The sequence below is a fragment of the Phyllopteryx taeniolatus genome, chromosome 12 (genome assembly GCF_024500385.1).
Source record: "Phyllopteryx taeniolatus isolate TA_2022b chromosome 12, UOR_Ptae_1.2, whole genome shotgun sequence".
In the NCBI taxonomy this organism is placed as follows: Eukaryota; Metazoa; Chordata; class Actinopteri; order Syngnathiformes; family Syngnathidae; genus Phyllopteryx; species Phyllopteryx taeniolatus.
The window spans coordinates 5,537,094-5,551,994 of record NC_084513.1 but is presented as its reverse complement, the minus strand read 5'-3'; the positions used below and the strand labels follow the sequence as shown (position 1 = coordinate 5,551,994).

Below are 14,901 nucleotides of genomic sequence, written 5' to 3'. Positions count from 1 at the left end.
CGTGGTGCTGTGCAGGGTTAAGGTTAGCGTTTGGGTTAGAGTAACCTTATGGTATAGTGATGAACTGAACTGAAGGCTTTGGGTGAATGGGTTAGGCTAGAAAACGGATGGATGGCTGGATGGACGGACGGAAGGACGGACATACTGTATTACAGCCCGTAATAAAGTTGGTTGACACTCTGTTTTTTTTGGCAGCCGAGTTTGTGAGCCGCAACCTGTCCGCCCTGGTGCAGTGCGGTCGCTATCTGCAACTCTCCAAGAAGACCATCGCCGGAGCCCTGGCCAGCAACTCTCTGAAGGGACTCTCTGAAATGGAGCTCTACCAAATCGCCAAAGGTTGGCTGGCTCACGACCCTGCCAAGCGGCGCCATTCGGTCTACGCCTTGATGCGTCACATTCGCTTCCCCCTGATGAGCCCCTCCGAGCTGATCCAGATCTCCCATGAAGAAGACGCACAGGATGAGGAAGGAGACTCCCTGATGCGTTCCGAAACCTCCTGTATCAACCTCCTGTTGGAGGCCAGTAACTATCAGATGATGCCCTTCATGCAGCCAGCTCTCCAAAGTGAGCGCACACGGATCCGGTCAGAAGCCACCCACATTGTGGCACTGGGCGGTGTCATGCGGCAGCAGCTGGTGGTGAGCCGTGAGTTGAGGATGTATGATGACAAGACGGGTCACTGGAGAGCCCTCAAGCCCATGGAGGTGCCGTGTTACCAGCATGGCATGGCCCTTCTGGGCGGGTTCCTCTTCATCGTTGGAGGTGGGAGAGTCAAAACAATGTTTGGACAAAAATGTACCTTTCTTTTTTTTTTTTTTTTTTAAAGTTACACTGTCTTCCCAGGTCAAAGTACCTATGACACCAAGGGTAAGACAGCCATCGATAGCGCCTACCGCTATGACCCACGCTTCAACGTGTGGCTTCAGATTGCTTCACTCAAAGAGAAGAGGACCTTCTTCCACCTTAGCGCTCTGAAGGGGAAACTCTACGCTGTCGGTGGCAGAAATGCAGTGGGAGAGATCGGTGAGACGATTTTTATTTGCTCCAGGGTAGTCCGCTTAGTTCTGGGAGTTCTTGTAACTGTTGATGCGACCAAGTTAGGATCCAACCAATCAAACTGAAGCAAGAATTGTTTTTCTGACTTCTCTTGGCAACTGAAATATAGTAATGGGGTATAATTGAAGGGCTTTCCTCGGTTTAGGGTTAGGGTTTGGGTTGTTAGAAGGGTAGAGTTAGAGTAGTCTAAGAATATTGTACTGATGGGTTAGGGATATGGGTTGAGTTAGAGTTAGGATTAGGGTTGGGTTGGTTTAAGAGTACCCTGAATTTAACTGTACCACTGGTGGATCCACAAGCTAACAAGAAGGCCATGATTTTGCTCACCTTTGTCGTCCAGTCTTAAGTTACAAAACTTTGTAAATGCCGACTTCCTGTGTACAACCACAACTATTTTCTACTGGAACTTCAGACTCGGTGGAGTGCTACAACCTGAAGACAAACGAGTGGAGCTTTGTGAGCAGCATGGCCGAGTCTCACTACGGACACGCTGGGACGGTACACGGCGACATGATGTACATCTCAGGTACCACCAAAGGAATGCTACCCTATACAAATGTTGCATAGCAACAACACAAAAGCGCAGTTGAGTTCAAAGACCGTGAAGGAAATGAGTCAAATGTGGTCTCAGCTAGGTGTTCAACAACAAAGTATTTGCATCCAAAGCAAACAAGTTTATTTGAATAAACAATACCAAAAAACGCAGATTGGACGTTAGCTTAGTATCTTTGTTTTTTTTCCTGCAGAATAGCTGGAGTGCACTTTTTTAAAATTAATTTGTGCAGCCTTCCAGACCCCGAAGACAGAAGAGAATTCGGAAAAAGAGAAATTCCACTAAAGTGACTATGACTGTTGATCACAGACACTGTGGTGGCCTTGACTACTCGTCCTCACGGAAAAAGGCCTTCTTGTCTTCAAATAAACACAGCGGGATATTCAAGGCTGAGGGTGGGAGGTTGGGCAGATGAATCAAAGTGGAACGAGCCATGTAAAAAACATTTTAGTTGAAGAGACTCTCTTTTCTCTCTGTTGTGTGGCAGATCAAGTTGACCCACTTTAGAGTTCAAAAACCTCAATTTAAAAAATATATATACATTTGTTTGAATTAATAAACTAATTTATACAATGTGTTTTTAAAATTTCTATTATTATTAAATATTATAACTTAATTTATGATATTTTCCAATATGTTCTAAAACAATTAGAGTATTTCTTTTTTTTTATGTACTTTTTTAAATAGTTTCCTTCTTTGGTACACCAAAATGCTCGTTTAACCATCACACCATTAGTTTAAAGTTGAAAACTCAAATAAATAGTGTAAAACAAAAGTTAAAAAAATAACTTTTTTCTTCTTTTTATGGGATATATTTAATATTTTTTAACATGCATGGTATATTAAACATGATTTATAAACATAATATAAATATGTAATACACCAGGTAAAAGTAAAACGTAAAAAATAATATTAATAAAAATAAAATACCATATACAATAAAAATGGGAAAGATTAAGGGTGTCCTCCTTTTAATTTCACTTTTTAATTTTTTTTTTTTAAAGTTTAAAGTTTAACCATTTGGTGTACCAGAGAAAACAAACAAGACTTTTTAAGGACAAGATGAATACTTATTATAAGTAATGTTTTAAGACTCTTAATATTGCCTTGCAGCATTCATCAGACATGATGACTCCAAACATTTTGATCACATGTAAGTTCCTCTTTTGACAAGTCGCAAAAGCACACTCGGGTTAACCTTTTCTCACCAACTGCATCCTGTCACTGTAAACACTCTCAGCCTCGGCCCGCCACAGGAAACAGGTGTCTGCTCACAATACGTTGCAGACAGAGGTGACAAAAGTTCTCATACGGTGTTAGTAAGTACAAGTACATATACTTGTGTAAAAAATAAATAAATAAATAAATAAAAGACAGAGTCCCGATTAAAAGTATACATTCTGAAAGTAAAAGTTGATCTTTACTGTCAGTTGTATACAACACCCCTCTTGATAACTTGGCACAACGGGAGGGGGGGGGGGGGGGACTGGGGGAGCCATCTCTGGACACAAAATATTTTCCACTTTTTAATTATTAATTTACAATATGATAGTACTGAGAAGAAGAAGAAGAAAAACAATCTGACAGGTCAATTAGGACTGAACTGACAGAAGATCATGCATGAACAAAACAAAACCACATAAGAAATCCTAAATTAGCTCATTATAACAACAGAAAGATTCACTTTACAGTGACCTTCATGGTAACCTTCCTAACATGGCCGCCACGTACGCACGGCCGGGGCAGGGTCATCTAGTGTGAATACCTATGTCCGGGAAGCCCAATGGAAGACGTTGTGTGAGGTCATGTGACTTTCTTGTGTCGTTTGATTGGTGAACTAGACTTATAGGTCACTAGCGCTTAAATTGGATGACGCCAACAGCACCCGATGCAGAAGTCGAAGTCGTAGTATCGCGCACGAATTAGTTGATAAATAAGCAATAATTGATAAATAAAAGTAGCAGCGACATTTAGATCATTGTAACGGAGTAAGAGTACTGCTACTTCTTAATAGCAGAAGCGGCGGAAGTTTTGTTTCTGGTCTTGTCAACTCCTGTGACTTACCCAAACCAGGTCCCAAGCGCACAGGTGGAACATCAGGCCGCATATTAGTCCGCCACGTTAATCTGTGCGTGGATGGTGGATGTGTGGAACGGATCTAGCTGCCCCCCCCCCCCCCTTCCCAGGAAAAACTCATCGGATCTATACGATTTACGTAAATGCCCTATTTTGAGTTCAAAACGGCGAATTTCGTCAAAAAGCGACTGATTTGCATGTATGTTCTATGGGAACGATGACCTTCCCAACATGGCTGACACGTAGGCACGTCGATTAGCCAGGCTGGCGTATCTAGTGTTTAGTGCTATTCCCACAAAGCCCAATAGAAGACATTGTGTGCGGTCATGTGACTGTCTTGTGTCTCTTGATTTGTGAACTAGAGTTAAACATCCTTAACGGTTACGTTGTATTGGAGCAAACAGCGCCCAATGCGGAAGTCGTAGTCTAAACAGATAGCACACGAATTGTTTTTCTAAATAAGCAATAATTGATAAATAAAAGTAGCGAGTGGCATGTAAATCTTTGTAATGGAGTAAAAGTACCATTTTTCCTTCATATAAATACTTGTGTAAAAGTAAAAAGTCTGTCGCATTAAAACTACTCCGACAAGTACAATTTATTCAAAATGCTACTTGAGTAAAAGTAACGGAACATTCTAAAATGTAATCTTTCAATTTGTGTCATTGGTGACAACATAGTTGTGGATTGGGCAGAGATGATCAGGTAATGAGTCCAAAGAGCTTGAATGGGAAAACAAGAAGGCAATGGATAAAGCTATGGGGTTCAACTGTAATCATTTTAATCACACAAAATAAAAATGAAAAAATGTTTGCCTTGAGGTTAGCAATGTCCTTGTATTAGCTGTAAAATAATCCACTTAACTGGAGGCTGGTTGAAATATGATTATATAGATTTGGAAATAATTTTCAACCTATATTAAATTGAATAAACTACATAGAAAATATATTTAACATTCAAACAATCTTTATTCATTCATCTTCCGTTCCGCTTATCCTCACTAGGGTTGCGGGCGTGCTGGAGCCTATCCCACCTGTCTCCGGGCGAGAGGCGGGGTACACCCTGAACTGGTTCCCAGCCAATCGCAGGGCACATCTAAACGAACAACCATTCACACTCACATTCATACCTACAGGCAATTTAGAGTCTCCAGTTAACCTACCCTGCATGTTTTTGGGATGTAGGAGAAAACCGGAGTACCCGGAGATAACCCACGCAGGCACGGGGAGAACATGTAAATTCCACACAGGCGGAGCCGGGATTTGAACCCCGGTCCTCAGAACTGTGAGGCAGAAGTGCTGACCAGTCGTCCACCGTGCCGCCCACAAACTTTATTGTTGGCAAATATTCACTCATTTTGAATTTGATGCCTTCCAAAAATGCTGGGACAGGGGCATGTTTACAAATGTGTTACATCACATTTCCTATTAACAACACTCAATAAGCGTTTGGAAACTGAGGACAATAATTGTTGAAGGTGGAATTCTTTCCCATTCTTGCGTAAGTTGCTCAACAGTCCGGGGTCTCCATTATCGTATTTTTTGCTTTATTACCCACCACAGGTCTGGGCTGCTGGCAGGCCAGTCTAGCAGTCACACTCTTTTACAATGAAGCCACGCTGTTATAACTTTTGCAGAATGTGGCTTGGCATTGTCTGGCTGAAATAAGCAGGGCCGTCCATGAAAAAGACGTTGCTTGGATGGCAACATATGTTGCTCGAAAATCTGTATGTACTTTTCAGCATTAATGGTGTTTTCACAGATGTGCAATTTACCCATGCCATGGGCACTAAGACACCCCCATACCATCACATATGGAACTTTGCGCTGATAATAATCTTTTTCTTCTTTGGCCCAGAGGACATGAAAGCCATGATTTCCAAAAACAAGTTGAAATGTGGACTCATCACCACACTTTTCCACTTTGCATCAGTCCATCTCAGATGAGCTTGGGCCGGTGGTGGTTCCGGGTGTTTTTGACATATGGCTTTCATTTTGTATGGTGGTTTTAACTTTCATTTGTAGCTACGAACTGTGTAAACTGACAACGGTTTTCTGAAGTGTTCCTGAGCCCACATGGCAATATCCTTTACACAGTGATGCTGGTTATTAATGCAACGCTGCCTGAGGGATCGAAGTCCACAGGCATTCAATGTTGATTTTTGGACTTGCAGCTTGCATGCAGAAATTTCTCTACATCCTCTGAATCTTTAGACGATCTTATGGACCAAAGATGAAATCCTACATTCCTTGCAATTGTGTGTTGAGAAACTTTCTTTCAAACTGTTGGGCTTTCAGGGATGCTCCTTTTATACCCAATCATGACACTCACCTGTTTCCAATTAACCTGTTCACCTTTGAAATGTTCCAAACGTGTTTTTTTTTAGCATTCCTAAACTTTCCCAGTCTTTTTTTGCCCGTCCCAGCTTTTTTGGAACATGTTGCGGGAATCAAATTTATAATGAGAAATTATTTGTAAAAATAAATAAATGAATGAAAACAAAATGAATAAATAAAACAATACTGTTCATCAGTTTGAACATTAAATATCTTGTCTTTGCAGTGAATTCCAATGAATATAGGTAGAAAAGGATTTGCAAATCATTGTATTCTGTTTTTAATTATGTTTTACACAACATCCTGACTTCATTGAAATTGAAGTTTGTCAGTGGAAATCAGCACCTGAAACAAGGTGATAAAAATGGTTTGAGAAGTTGAATATCGCGGCACGGTGACCGACTGGTTAGAGCGTCTGCCTCACAGTTCTGAGGACCGGGTTCAATCCCCTGCCCTGCCTGTTTGGAATTTGCATGTTCTCCCTGTGCCTGCGTGGGTTTTCTCCGGGCACTCCGGTTTCCTCCCACATCCCAAAAACATGCATGTTAGGTTAATTGACGACTCTAAATTGCCTGTAGGTGTGAATGTGAGTGTGAATGGTTGTTTGTTTGTATGTGCCCTGCGATTGGCTGGCACCCAGTTCAGGGTGTACCCCGCCTACCGCCCAGCTCGCACTGCACCAAACCCCTATGGCCCCTCCCACAGGTGGTGAGGAAGGGGGATCCACGTTACCCTTTCGGGCTGTGCCCGGCCGAGCCCCATGGGTGCAGGCCCGGCCACCAGGCACTCGCCTTCGAGCCCCACCTCCAGGCCTGGCTACAGAGGGGGGCCCCGGTGACCCGCGTCCGGGCAAGGGAAACCTTAGTCCATTTTTTGTCGCCATCCTAAGGGGTCTTTGAGCTGTGCTTTGTCTGGTCCCTCACCTAGGACCTGTTTGCCATGGGTGACCCTGCCAGGGGCATAAAGCCCCAGAAAACTAAACTCCTAGGATTACACACAAACCCCTCCACCACGATAAGGTGATGGGTCAAGGAGGGGGAAGTTGAATAATTAGGTCAAAATTATGTACAACAAATCTAAAACCATATGAATCTTAACATTGAGGTTTTTTTATATTACTCAGTTCTTCCTCAATATTCCAGGCTCTGTTGATTGTTAATTGCTTTTGGGGCGCCAACTTATGGTCACGGGGCCCTAAGCAGGTGCTTAGTTCACTTATGCCTTGGGTCAGTTAGCTGAATCCCGCTTTCCTATGATATCATTTAGGTGGCATCACCCACGACACCTTCCAGAGGGAACTGTGGTGCTATGACCCGGCAGGGGACACGTGGACCCGGCGGGCAGACATGCTGGAGCTCCGGGGCCTGCACTGTATGTGCACCGTGGGGGACCGCCTCTTTGTCATGGGTGGCAACCACTTCCGGGGCAGCAGCGACTATGACGATGTGCTGAGCTGCGAGTACTACAACCCCACAAATGACCAGTGGACGGTGGTGGCACCCATGCCGCGTGGACAGAGTGACGTGGGCGTCACCGTATTCCAGGGCCAGATCTACGTGGTGGGCGGGTACTCGTGGAACAGCCGCTGCATGGTGGACATCGTGCAGCACTACGACCCCGAGGGGGACACGTGGGACCGCGTGTTTGACATCTTGGAGCCTCTGGGCGGGATTCGAGCCTGTACCATGACTGTTCATCTGCCGGAGGACTCGGTAGACGAGGCTCAGATCCAGGAGGGACCCCTGCCCACGGGGGAGAACTAAAATTTGGGAGCAATTGGACAGAATCTCTAGGAAAATTTTGTCTTTGAAGGACTCCTGGAAATGATCAAAATGTTGATTTAAATTGGCTTCAAACCAAAATGGCAGACTCCTGTGCATTTTACAGCATGGCTTTTTGACACTTTTTTTGTGGGTCTACTCATGATAGTCATACCTACCAAATTTCATGTTGCTAAGTGAAACTGTTTTCAGGGGTTAAATTCATTTTTGTGTGTTCAACGCAGCAGGGTGGTCCTGATCGTTATGTAACCTTAAAATGGCTGTTTCAAACCAAAGACACAGGAAGTCTTCTGTATCTTTTCAAGCATGGTTTGTTGAGACTTTTTGTGAGTCTACTCCTGATGCACATGGTGACCCAATTTCATCTAGCTAAGTGAAATTGACTTCAGAGGCTGAATTCTTTAAACATTCATGTGCTGACTTATTACTGTTTTACGGCAAATCCTCAAACTTCAGCACCATGCTCTGGCCACACACAATGACAAAAACTCAAAAACCCAGAGAATTCCCTTTGTCTAGTATACAAGGTTCAGATATGGTATCTATCAGACAGAAAAATCAAGTAGTAGTATTGTAGTTCCTCTTTGAAGGGCCCCTAGAAATGTCAAACAACCCTCACAATGGCTGTTTCAAACCAATATGGCGATTACTTTGTGTTTTCAAGCACGCCTTCTTTTTTTTGTCAGGCTACTCATGATGGAAGTCTACCAAATTTCATGTTGCTAAGTCAAACTGGCTTCTGGGGCTGAATATTCAAATAACTACCAAACATACATTTTCACCAGGAGGAACATGCATCAAGATGACCGGAAAACAGCTACTTCGAGCAAAATGGCAGACTTCCTTTGTCTTTTCAAGTTTTTTTTCTTGAGACGTTTTTTGTGGTTATACTCATGATAGACTTGCCTACCAAATTACAGATTGCTAAATTAATTTGGCTTCAGGGCTGAACGTTCGACAAACTACCACATGTAAATTTTCATCAGGGTGAACACACCTGGAAGATGACCCTAAGATGGCCGCTTCAAACATAAATGACAGGTTTCCTTTGTCTTTTAGAGCATGGCGTCTTGAGAGTTTTGTACGTAGGTCGACTTATGATAGTCATCCCAACCAAATTTCACAATGCTAAATGAATCTGGTTTCATTGGCTGAATTTTCAAATAACTACCAAACATACATTTTCCCCTGGATGAACCTGCCTGCTAGATGACCATAAAATGGCCACTTTGAACCAAAATGGTAGACTTGCAATCTCTTTTCATGCGTGGCTTCTTGAGACTTCTTTGTGAGTCTACTATTATAGAAATGCCAACCAAATTTCATGCTGCTTCAGGGGCTGAATTTCCCAAAAATTCTGTGGGTATGACTGATCAGATTTTTGTTTGGTCACGCCCCAAATTGCTAAAGAAACAAAGCAATGTTTAGTTAGGACCGATATGGAACCTGCGGGAATGTTAGTACTAATGATGATTTTCCCCTTTTTTGTAATCTCCCTAAACAAAGGTCATTTGCACAGCATTGACAAAGCTCTGCACTGTGGCTCATTCCGAGCTGGTTATGTCCAAGCATTAGCTCCAGTCATGAGTTTGGACCTCTGCTAGCTTGTGGCCACAAAACCTGCGTTTGTGTCACATATTCCCAGCCTGGTGTCTAGATGCTAGCTGGCAACATGTTAGCATTGCTCACGTCACCATTGAAAGATTTCCCGGTTGCGTTTCTCAATTATTTTTTACGTCAACATACTAGGTGGCTACATGTTAGCGTCACTAACGTCAACATCAGGAGATTTCCCAGTTGCGTTACATAAGCCCTAGTTTTACATCAACCTGTTAGGTAGCTACGTGTTCGCATGGCTAGTAGCATCATTTTGTGATTTTTTTTTTTTTTTTTTAGTATATTCCCATTTTTCCAAATAAAAAATGCTTTTAACATGATGTAACACTTTCTTTTCTTAAATCAAGAAATCTGGTTCTTCTACATTTGGACACACACATGCGCGTGCGCACCCACACACACATACATTCCAGTCAATGTTTGTCCTTCAGCTTGAGATAAGAGTGCAGACAGCTATGACATGGCCAAGGACTCCAAGCACGACAACACACAGAAAAACATTCAAATCACACAACTTGATGTCTCTAGTGTTATTATTTTTAAATATCTTAAACATTTTAAACTGGTTTAGATGAGGAGAGAGCATCGGAGGCTTTCAAGTCAGGGTTAGGGTTTCAAAGTAGGGTTTCAAAGAAAGGTTTGGTTTCAAGTCAAGGTTAAGCGTCTCAAGCCTGGGTAAAAGGTTAAAAGTAGCTTTAGATTTTCAAATTAGGGCTTCAACCCAGAGTTACAGTTTCAAAGTATGGTCTCAAATCTGAGTTTATAGTAGGTTTAAGGTTTCAAATTAGTTTCCAGCCTGGCTTAGGGATTTAAACAAATGTTTAGGGTTTCAAGTTAAAATGACTTTTTCAAATTAGTGTTTCAGCCCAGGATTAGGGGTTCAACGTAGGTTTAGGGTTTACAGTCACGTTTGGTATTTCAATTTTTGGGTTTCAAGCAAAGGTTAGGGTTTCAAAGGTGGGTTTCAAGCAAATGTTAGGATTTTAAGACAGGGTTAGAGTTTCAAATTAGGGTTTTAAGACAAGGCTAGCGGTTCAAAGTAAGGTTTCAAGCCATGGTTAGGGGTTCAATCTAGATTCAGGGTTTCAAAGCATGGTTTCAAATTAGGGTTTCAAGACTGGGTTAGTGTTGTAAATTAGGGTTTCGAGTCAGGGTTTGTCGTCCAATATAGCCAATTGTCCGTTACATTGAAGCACTTTATTTTTTTTTGAGGTCATATGCATCCATATTACTGTACAGTACAAAATTATTGTTTTGTACTTTTTTTTCGTGGCCTAAAACGGCTAGTACACTACAAAGTTACAGTATTGTAAATAAATGTAAAAAAAAAATAAAAAAAAAAAAAAAGCTTGAAAATGTTTGAACGTTTCACATTCTATCCAAACTTACAGTGTTTGGTCATTGTGGCATTGTTGACATACAGTATTTAACAAAGGTGAGTCACTTTCATGAGCCGGGAGGAATTACTGTGCTTGCTAATTCCAAATCTGCTGCCGAAGGTGAACGGCTTGACAAAAACGTTACTGTACCAAAAATAGTATGTTCCAGATTCAAGAGACTTGTGTTTTGTATTCCTCAGAGTTAACACTGCAGCCATGCCGCTTTCTCTCTGCCAGCGCTGCGTTCTATGGCACAATAGACAATAGATATAACTATCACATCAATGCCCCACATTCAATATGGCCGCCACGTAGGCATGGGAGGCAAGTCTTTTGGAATTGGATCGGGTCCGTTTTATCGAGGTTCCACTGTATTGGGTTTCAAGCAAAGGTTAGGGTATCAAGAAAAGGTAAGGGTTTCAAGTTAGGGTTTCCAGCCACGGTTTGGGGTTCCATCTAGAGTCAGGGTTTCAAAACACGTTTTCAAAATAGGGTTTCAAGACAAGGTTAGTGTTTGAAATGAGAGTTTATGTAAGTTGCACATTTGAACGTCTTTGATGTTTGTTTGTTTTTTTCATTTTCTAACTGCTTGGCAAAGCCAGGCCCCTCCCTTCCTGTAACTCCTCGTCTGGCCTCCACATTTTTTGTTTCATAAAAAGCATCCAGCTCCTTTCAGTGACGCTTGTCTCGCTTCAAAGTCACCCACCTTCTTCTTCTTTTCTTTGCTTTTTCCATCCTGCTGAGGATCTGAGATGTCTTGCCTGGACGGCGACATATGCGTGGTGACGGGAGCGTGCGGCTTCCTGGGAAAGACGCTGATCAGGATGCTCGTGGAGCAGGAGAAAAACATCCGCGAGATACGACTCCTCGACATCAACGTCAAACAGGAGCTGCTGCAAAGTCTGGAAGGTAACAAAAAAGACGGAAAGTGTCCAAATGTCATTGCTTCCCAACAAAATCTATCTCCAAAAGAAAAGTTGTTTATCTCTGTATGGAAAAACAGACAAAAATAAATATTTGTGTTGTTTTGAAGACAAAAGTTAAACTTGGAAAATGTTTTTAAAAAATTCCAATCGAAAAGCAAAAAAATAAAATGTGGATCTTTTTTTAACAAAAAATAGAGAAAACTCAATTGCGTTTTAAGAAGAATTTCCAAAATTATCATGAACAAAAACCACAATTGTTTTAAAAAAAAATCAAGATGACAAAATTGGAGATTAAAAGAAAAACTATTAAAATAAAGATAATCTGATATCTGATTATTTTCCTTATTTCCTATTTTCTCGGAAAAAAAACTTTTAATTTCAATCCAAAATACAACAACAGTAAAATTACTGATACTGTATGTTTCAGAAATTAAAAAAAACATTTTTAAAAGGAGAACATTTAGCTTTTTTTAAAAACCATTTTTATTAGGAAAATGAACTAACAAAAATGTGGAAAAATACCCAAAAGACAAGATACTTGTATGTTTTTGTTTTTCCTTAAGAATACAGACAAAATCTGAAGAAAACAACAAACAAAAGTTTTCTTTGTACTTCATGGGGTATATAAACAAAAACATTACTATTATACTATATAAACTATTACTATTGTTGGTTTTATTGGAAAAACAACAACAAATTTGGACACATTTAAAAAAGAAAAAGAAAAAGACAACTATGATCCAGTGATTGGTTGGCCAGGAATTATGATTACTCTGCCTTGGCGGAGTTCTAAACCAGTTTCTATTCTGTGCATTCTAACAATGACTTTTCTGTGTTTCAGAATGCCGAGGCGACATCAAGCTGATCGCATTTGAGGGCGACATCAGAGACAGCGAATTTGTGAGGAGAGCCTGTCGAGAAGCCACGCTGGTTTTCCACATCGCGTCCATCATCGACGTCATCGACGCCGTGGCGCCCAGTGAGATGTATGGCGTCAACGTCAAAGGTGCACCCAAAAATATAGTATGCTAGGCTAATGTAGCCATCTACGTCTTCACTCAGTGGTCCTTCCTTCCTGTCAACAGATAGCACTAACATGTACCACAGCAGTCACACAAGACCCAAATATTTTGCTCACAAAAAGCTGCTCAATATAGGTGCTGTCTACCAGGCTAACGGCAATGCAACAACAACAGGAAGTAGCAACCTACATTAAATAAAAACAGCAACTGTCTGATCCTTTCAAAATAAGTGCCGCAAATAGCCAAAAAAATAAATTCTAAATTATCCAACTTTTTGTCAACAAAAAGCTACTCGACAGCGGCTGAGCCAAGTTAACGACAATGATACCAAAACTGAAATTAGGAATCTACCAAATATTTTTTATTTTATTTTACTTTGTTTTCCTGTTCAGCTGCTTGGCCTTGCAGAATGGTGGATCTGTAATATGCCTTTTGTGCTGGAACAGTTTTGCTGTGCAACAGGGGAGTTTAAAATACTCCCTCTGCTTATTTTTAAATGTTTTAATTACTCTGCTTTTTATTGAAAATGCAGCCAGACAGAAAAGGTTTTTAGGGGACAGACAGAGTGACAGACAAGACAAGGGGAATAGGGGTGCAAACCACAGCAGAACAACAGTGAGACAGTAGATATTTGCACACAAGTAACATTACAACATTCAAATTGTGTTCTTATTTGTGGATGGGGGTGGACACCAGATGAGGACATGCAATAACTAACCAAGAGAACAAGATGAGAGAGGACAGAAAAGGGCAGGACAGGATGTGGGAAATGAGCAAGGCAGTGCTACTGACGAGTGGTGCGGTGGAATTCTTTTTAGTGTCTAAACACCTGTAAATAACCTGTGAGTTGATATGTTAGTATAACCTGTGTTGTTGTTACTGGTCCCAGCATAAGCAATTCAAGTCTATAGCGTGACTATTGAACTTTTAGTGAATGAACACCATATCACATGCATGTTAGTCAACTGGTGTACGGAGTTGCTGAGCTGGCAAAATGAGGAAGGGTGGGCTCGGGTGGGCCCGGCCCCCTCCACCCGCAAGGTGGCTCCAGCACGCCCGCGACCCTTGTGCGGATAAAGCGGTACAGAAAATGGATGAAAAAGTCCAAAACCAAATTGTGTTCAATCAATAAACTGATTGAGAGTCTTATCAAGGCAACGGCAATGGAACAGAAAAGGAATTCCAAATGTACAACTTTTAGGGGAGTACACAATTTGAGTAAATCCACTAATCTTTGGTTCACAAAAACCTGGTGTGTGGTTGAAGCTACCTTGTTGTTGTTCCAGGAACACAGAATCTCTTGGACGCATGCATCCAGGAGAATGTGGCCTCTTTCATCTACACTAGCACAGTGGAGGTGATGGGTCCCAACCCCGAGGGTGAGCCAGTGGTGAACGGCCACGAGGACATGGCCTACCGGATCTCCCTCAAGTTCTCCTACAGCAAGACCAAGAAGGAGGCAGAGGACCGGACCCTGGGGTGCAACGGCGAGCCCCTCCAAAACGGTGGGCGCCTGGCCACCTGCGCCCTGCGGCCCATGTACATCTATGGCGAGGACTGCCGCTTCCTGCTCGGCCACATGGCGGACGGCGTGCGCAACGGCGACGTCCTCTACCGGATGTCTGCGCGGGAGGCCAAGGTTAACCCGGTCTACGTGGGCAACGTGGCGTCGGCCCACCTCCAGGCTGCCCGCAGCCTCAAGGACCCCGCACGTAGAGCGGACGTGGGCGGAAAGTTCTACTTTGTGTCTGACGACACACCGCACATCAGCTACTCGGACTTCAACTACGCCGTCATGTCACCGCTGGGCTTTAGCATCCAGGACAGGATGGCCATACCCCTGCGCCTGTTCTACGTGGTCTGCTTCCTGTGGGAGATGGCGTGCCTGATGCTGCGGCCCTTCCGCAGGGTAGTGCCGCCCATCAACCGGCAGCTGCTGACCATGCTCAACACGCCCTTCAGCTTCTCGTATGACAAGGCCAAGTGCGAGCTGGGCTACGTGCCCAAGTACACCTGGCAGCAGGCAAGAAGCAACACCACCCAGTGGCTCGCACAGCAGCTGCCCAAACAAAGGGAGAAAATATGGAAAAAGTAAAACACTGTTGTGTATTTAATCACTGTTGTGTATTTAAACATTAAAGAAAGAGACGCGAAA

General features: G+C 42.6%; 2 protein-coding genes and 1 long non-coding RNA gene across 6 annotated transcripts in view; 2 read left to right on the top strand and 1 right to left on the bottom strand.

Moving 5' to 3' along the window:
* Positions 1-10,673, top strand: part of si:rp71-68n21.9 (kelch-like protein 13) — an 18,980-nt gene extending 8,307 nt beyond the window's left edge. For 2 of the 4 annotated variants that reach the window (XM_061791479.1, XM_061791482.1), the window contains 4 exons: positions 196-762; positions 844-1,023; positions 1,469-1,582; positions 7,288-10,673. In XM_061791479.1, coding sequence (XP_061647463.1) covers positions 196-762; positions 844-1,023; positions 1,469-1,582; positions 7,288-7,784 — 1,358 coding nt within the window. In that variant the 3' untranslated portion in view covers positions 7,785-10,673. The remainder of the gene's footprint in view (positions 1-195; positions 763-843; positions 1,024-1,468; positions 1,583-7,287) is intronic. The other 2 variants (XM_061791481.1, XM_061791480.1) reach the window with 1 other exon arrangement.
* LOC133486413 (uncharacterized) overlaps positions 1-11,639 on the bottom strand; it is an 18,258-nt gene extending 6,619 nt beyond the window's left edge. The window contains exon 1 of the long non-coding RNA XR_009791024.1: positions 11,505-11,639. This is a non-coding gene — a long non-coding RNA (uncharacterized LOC133486413). The remainder of the gene's footprint in view (positions 1-11,504) is intronic.
* On the top strand, positions 11,551-14,901 carry hsd3b1 (hydroxy-delta-5-steroid dehydrogenase, 3 beta- and steroid delta-isomerase 1). Its single transcript, XM_061791490.1, has 3 exons — positions 11,551-11,707; positions 12,566-12,730; positions 14,033-14,901. Exons 1-3 carry the CDS (start codon positions 11,551-11,553, stop codon positions 14,839-14,841), a joined length of 1,131 nt encoding a protein of 376 aa, XP_061647474.1. The 3' UTR covers positions 14,842-14,901.

Excerpts from the sequence above, each read along its gene's own strand:
- hsd3b1 (XM_061791490.1), top strand. The coding sequence starts at position 11,551 with ATGTCTTGCCTGGACGGCGACATATGCGTGGTGACGGGAGCGTGCGGC. Across the intron at positions 11,708-12,565 it reads GCTGCTGCAAAGTCTGGAAG|AATGCCGAGGCGACATCAAG; the intron begins GTAACAAAAAAG and ends TCTGTGTTTCAG. Across the intron at positions 12,731-14,032 it reads GTATGGCGTCAACGTCAAAG|GAACACAGAATCTCTTGGAC; the intron begins GTGCACCCAAAA and ends TTGTTGTTCCAG.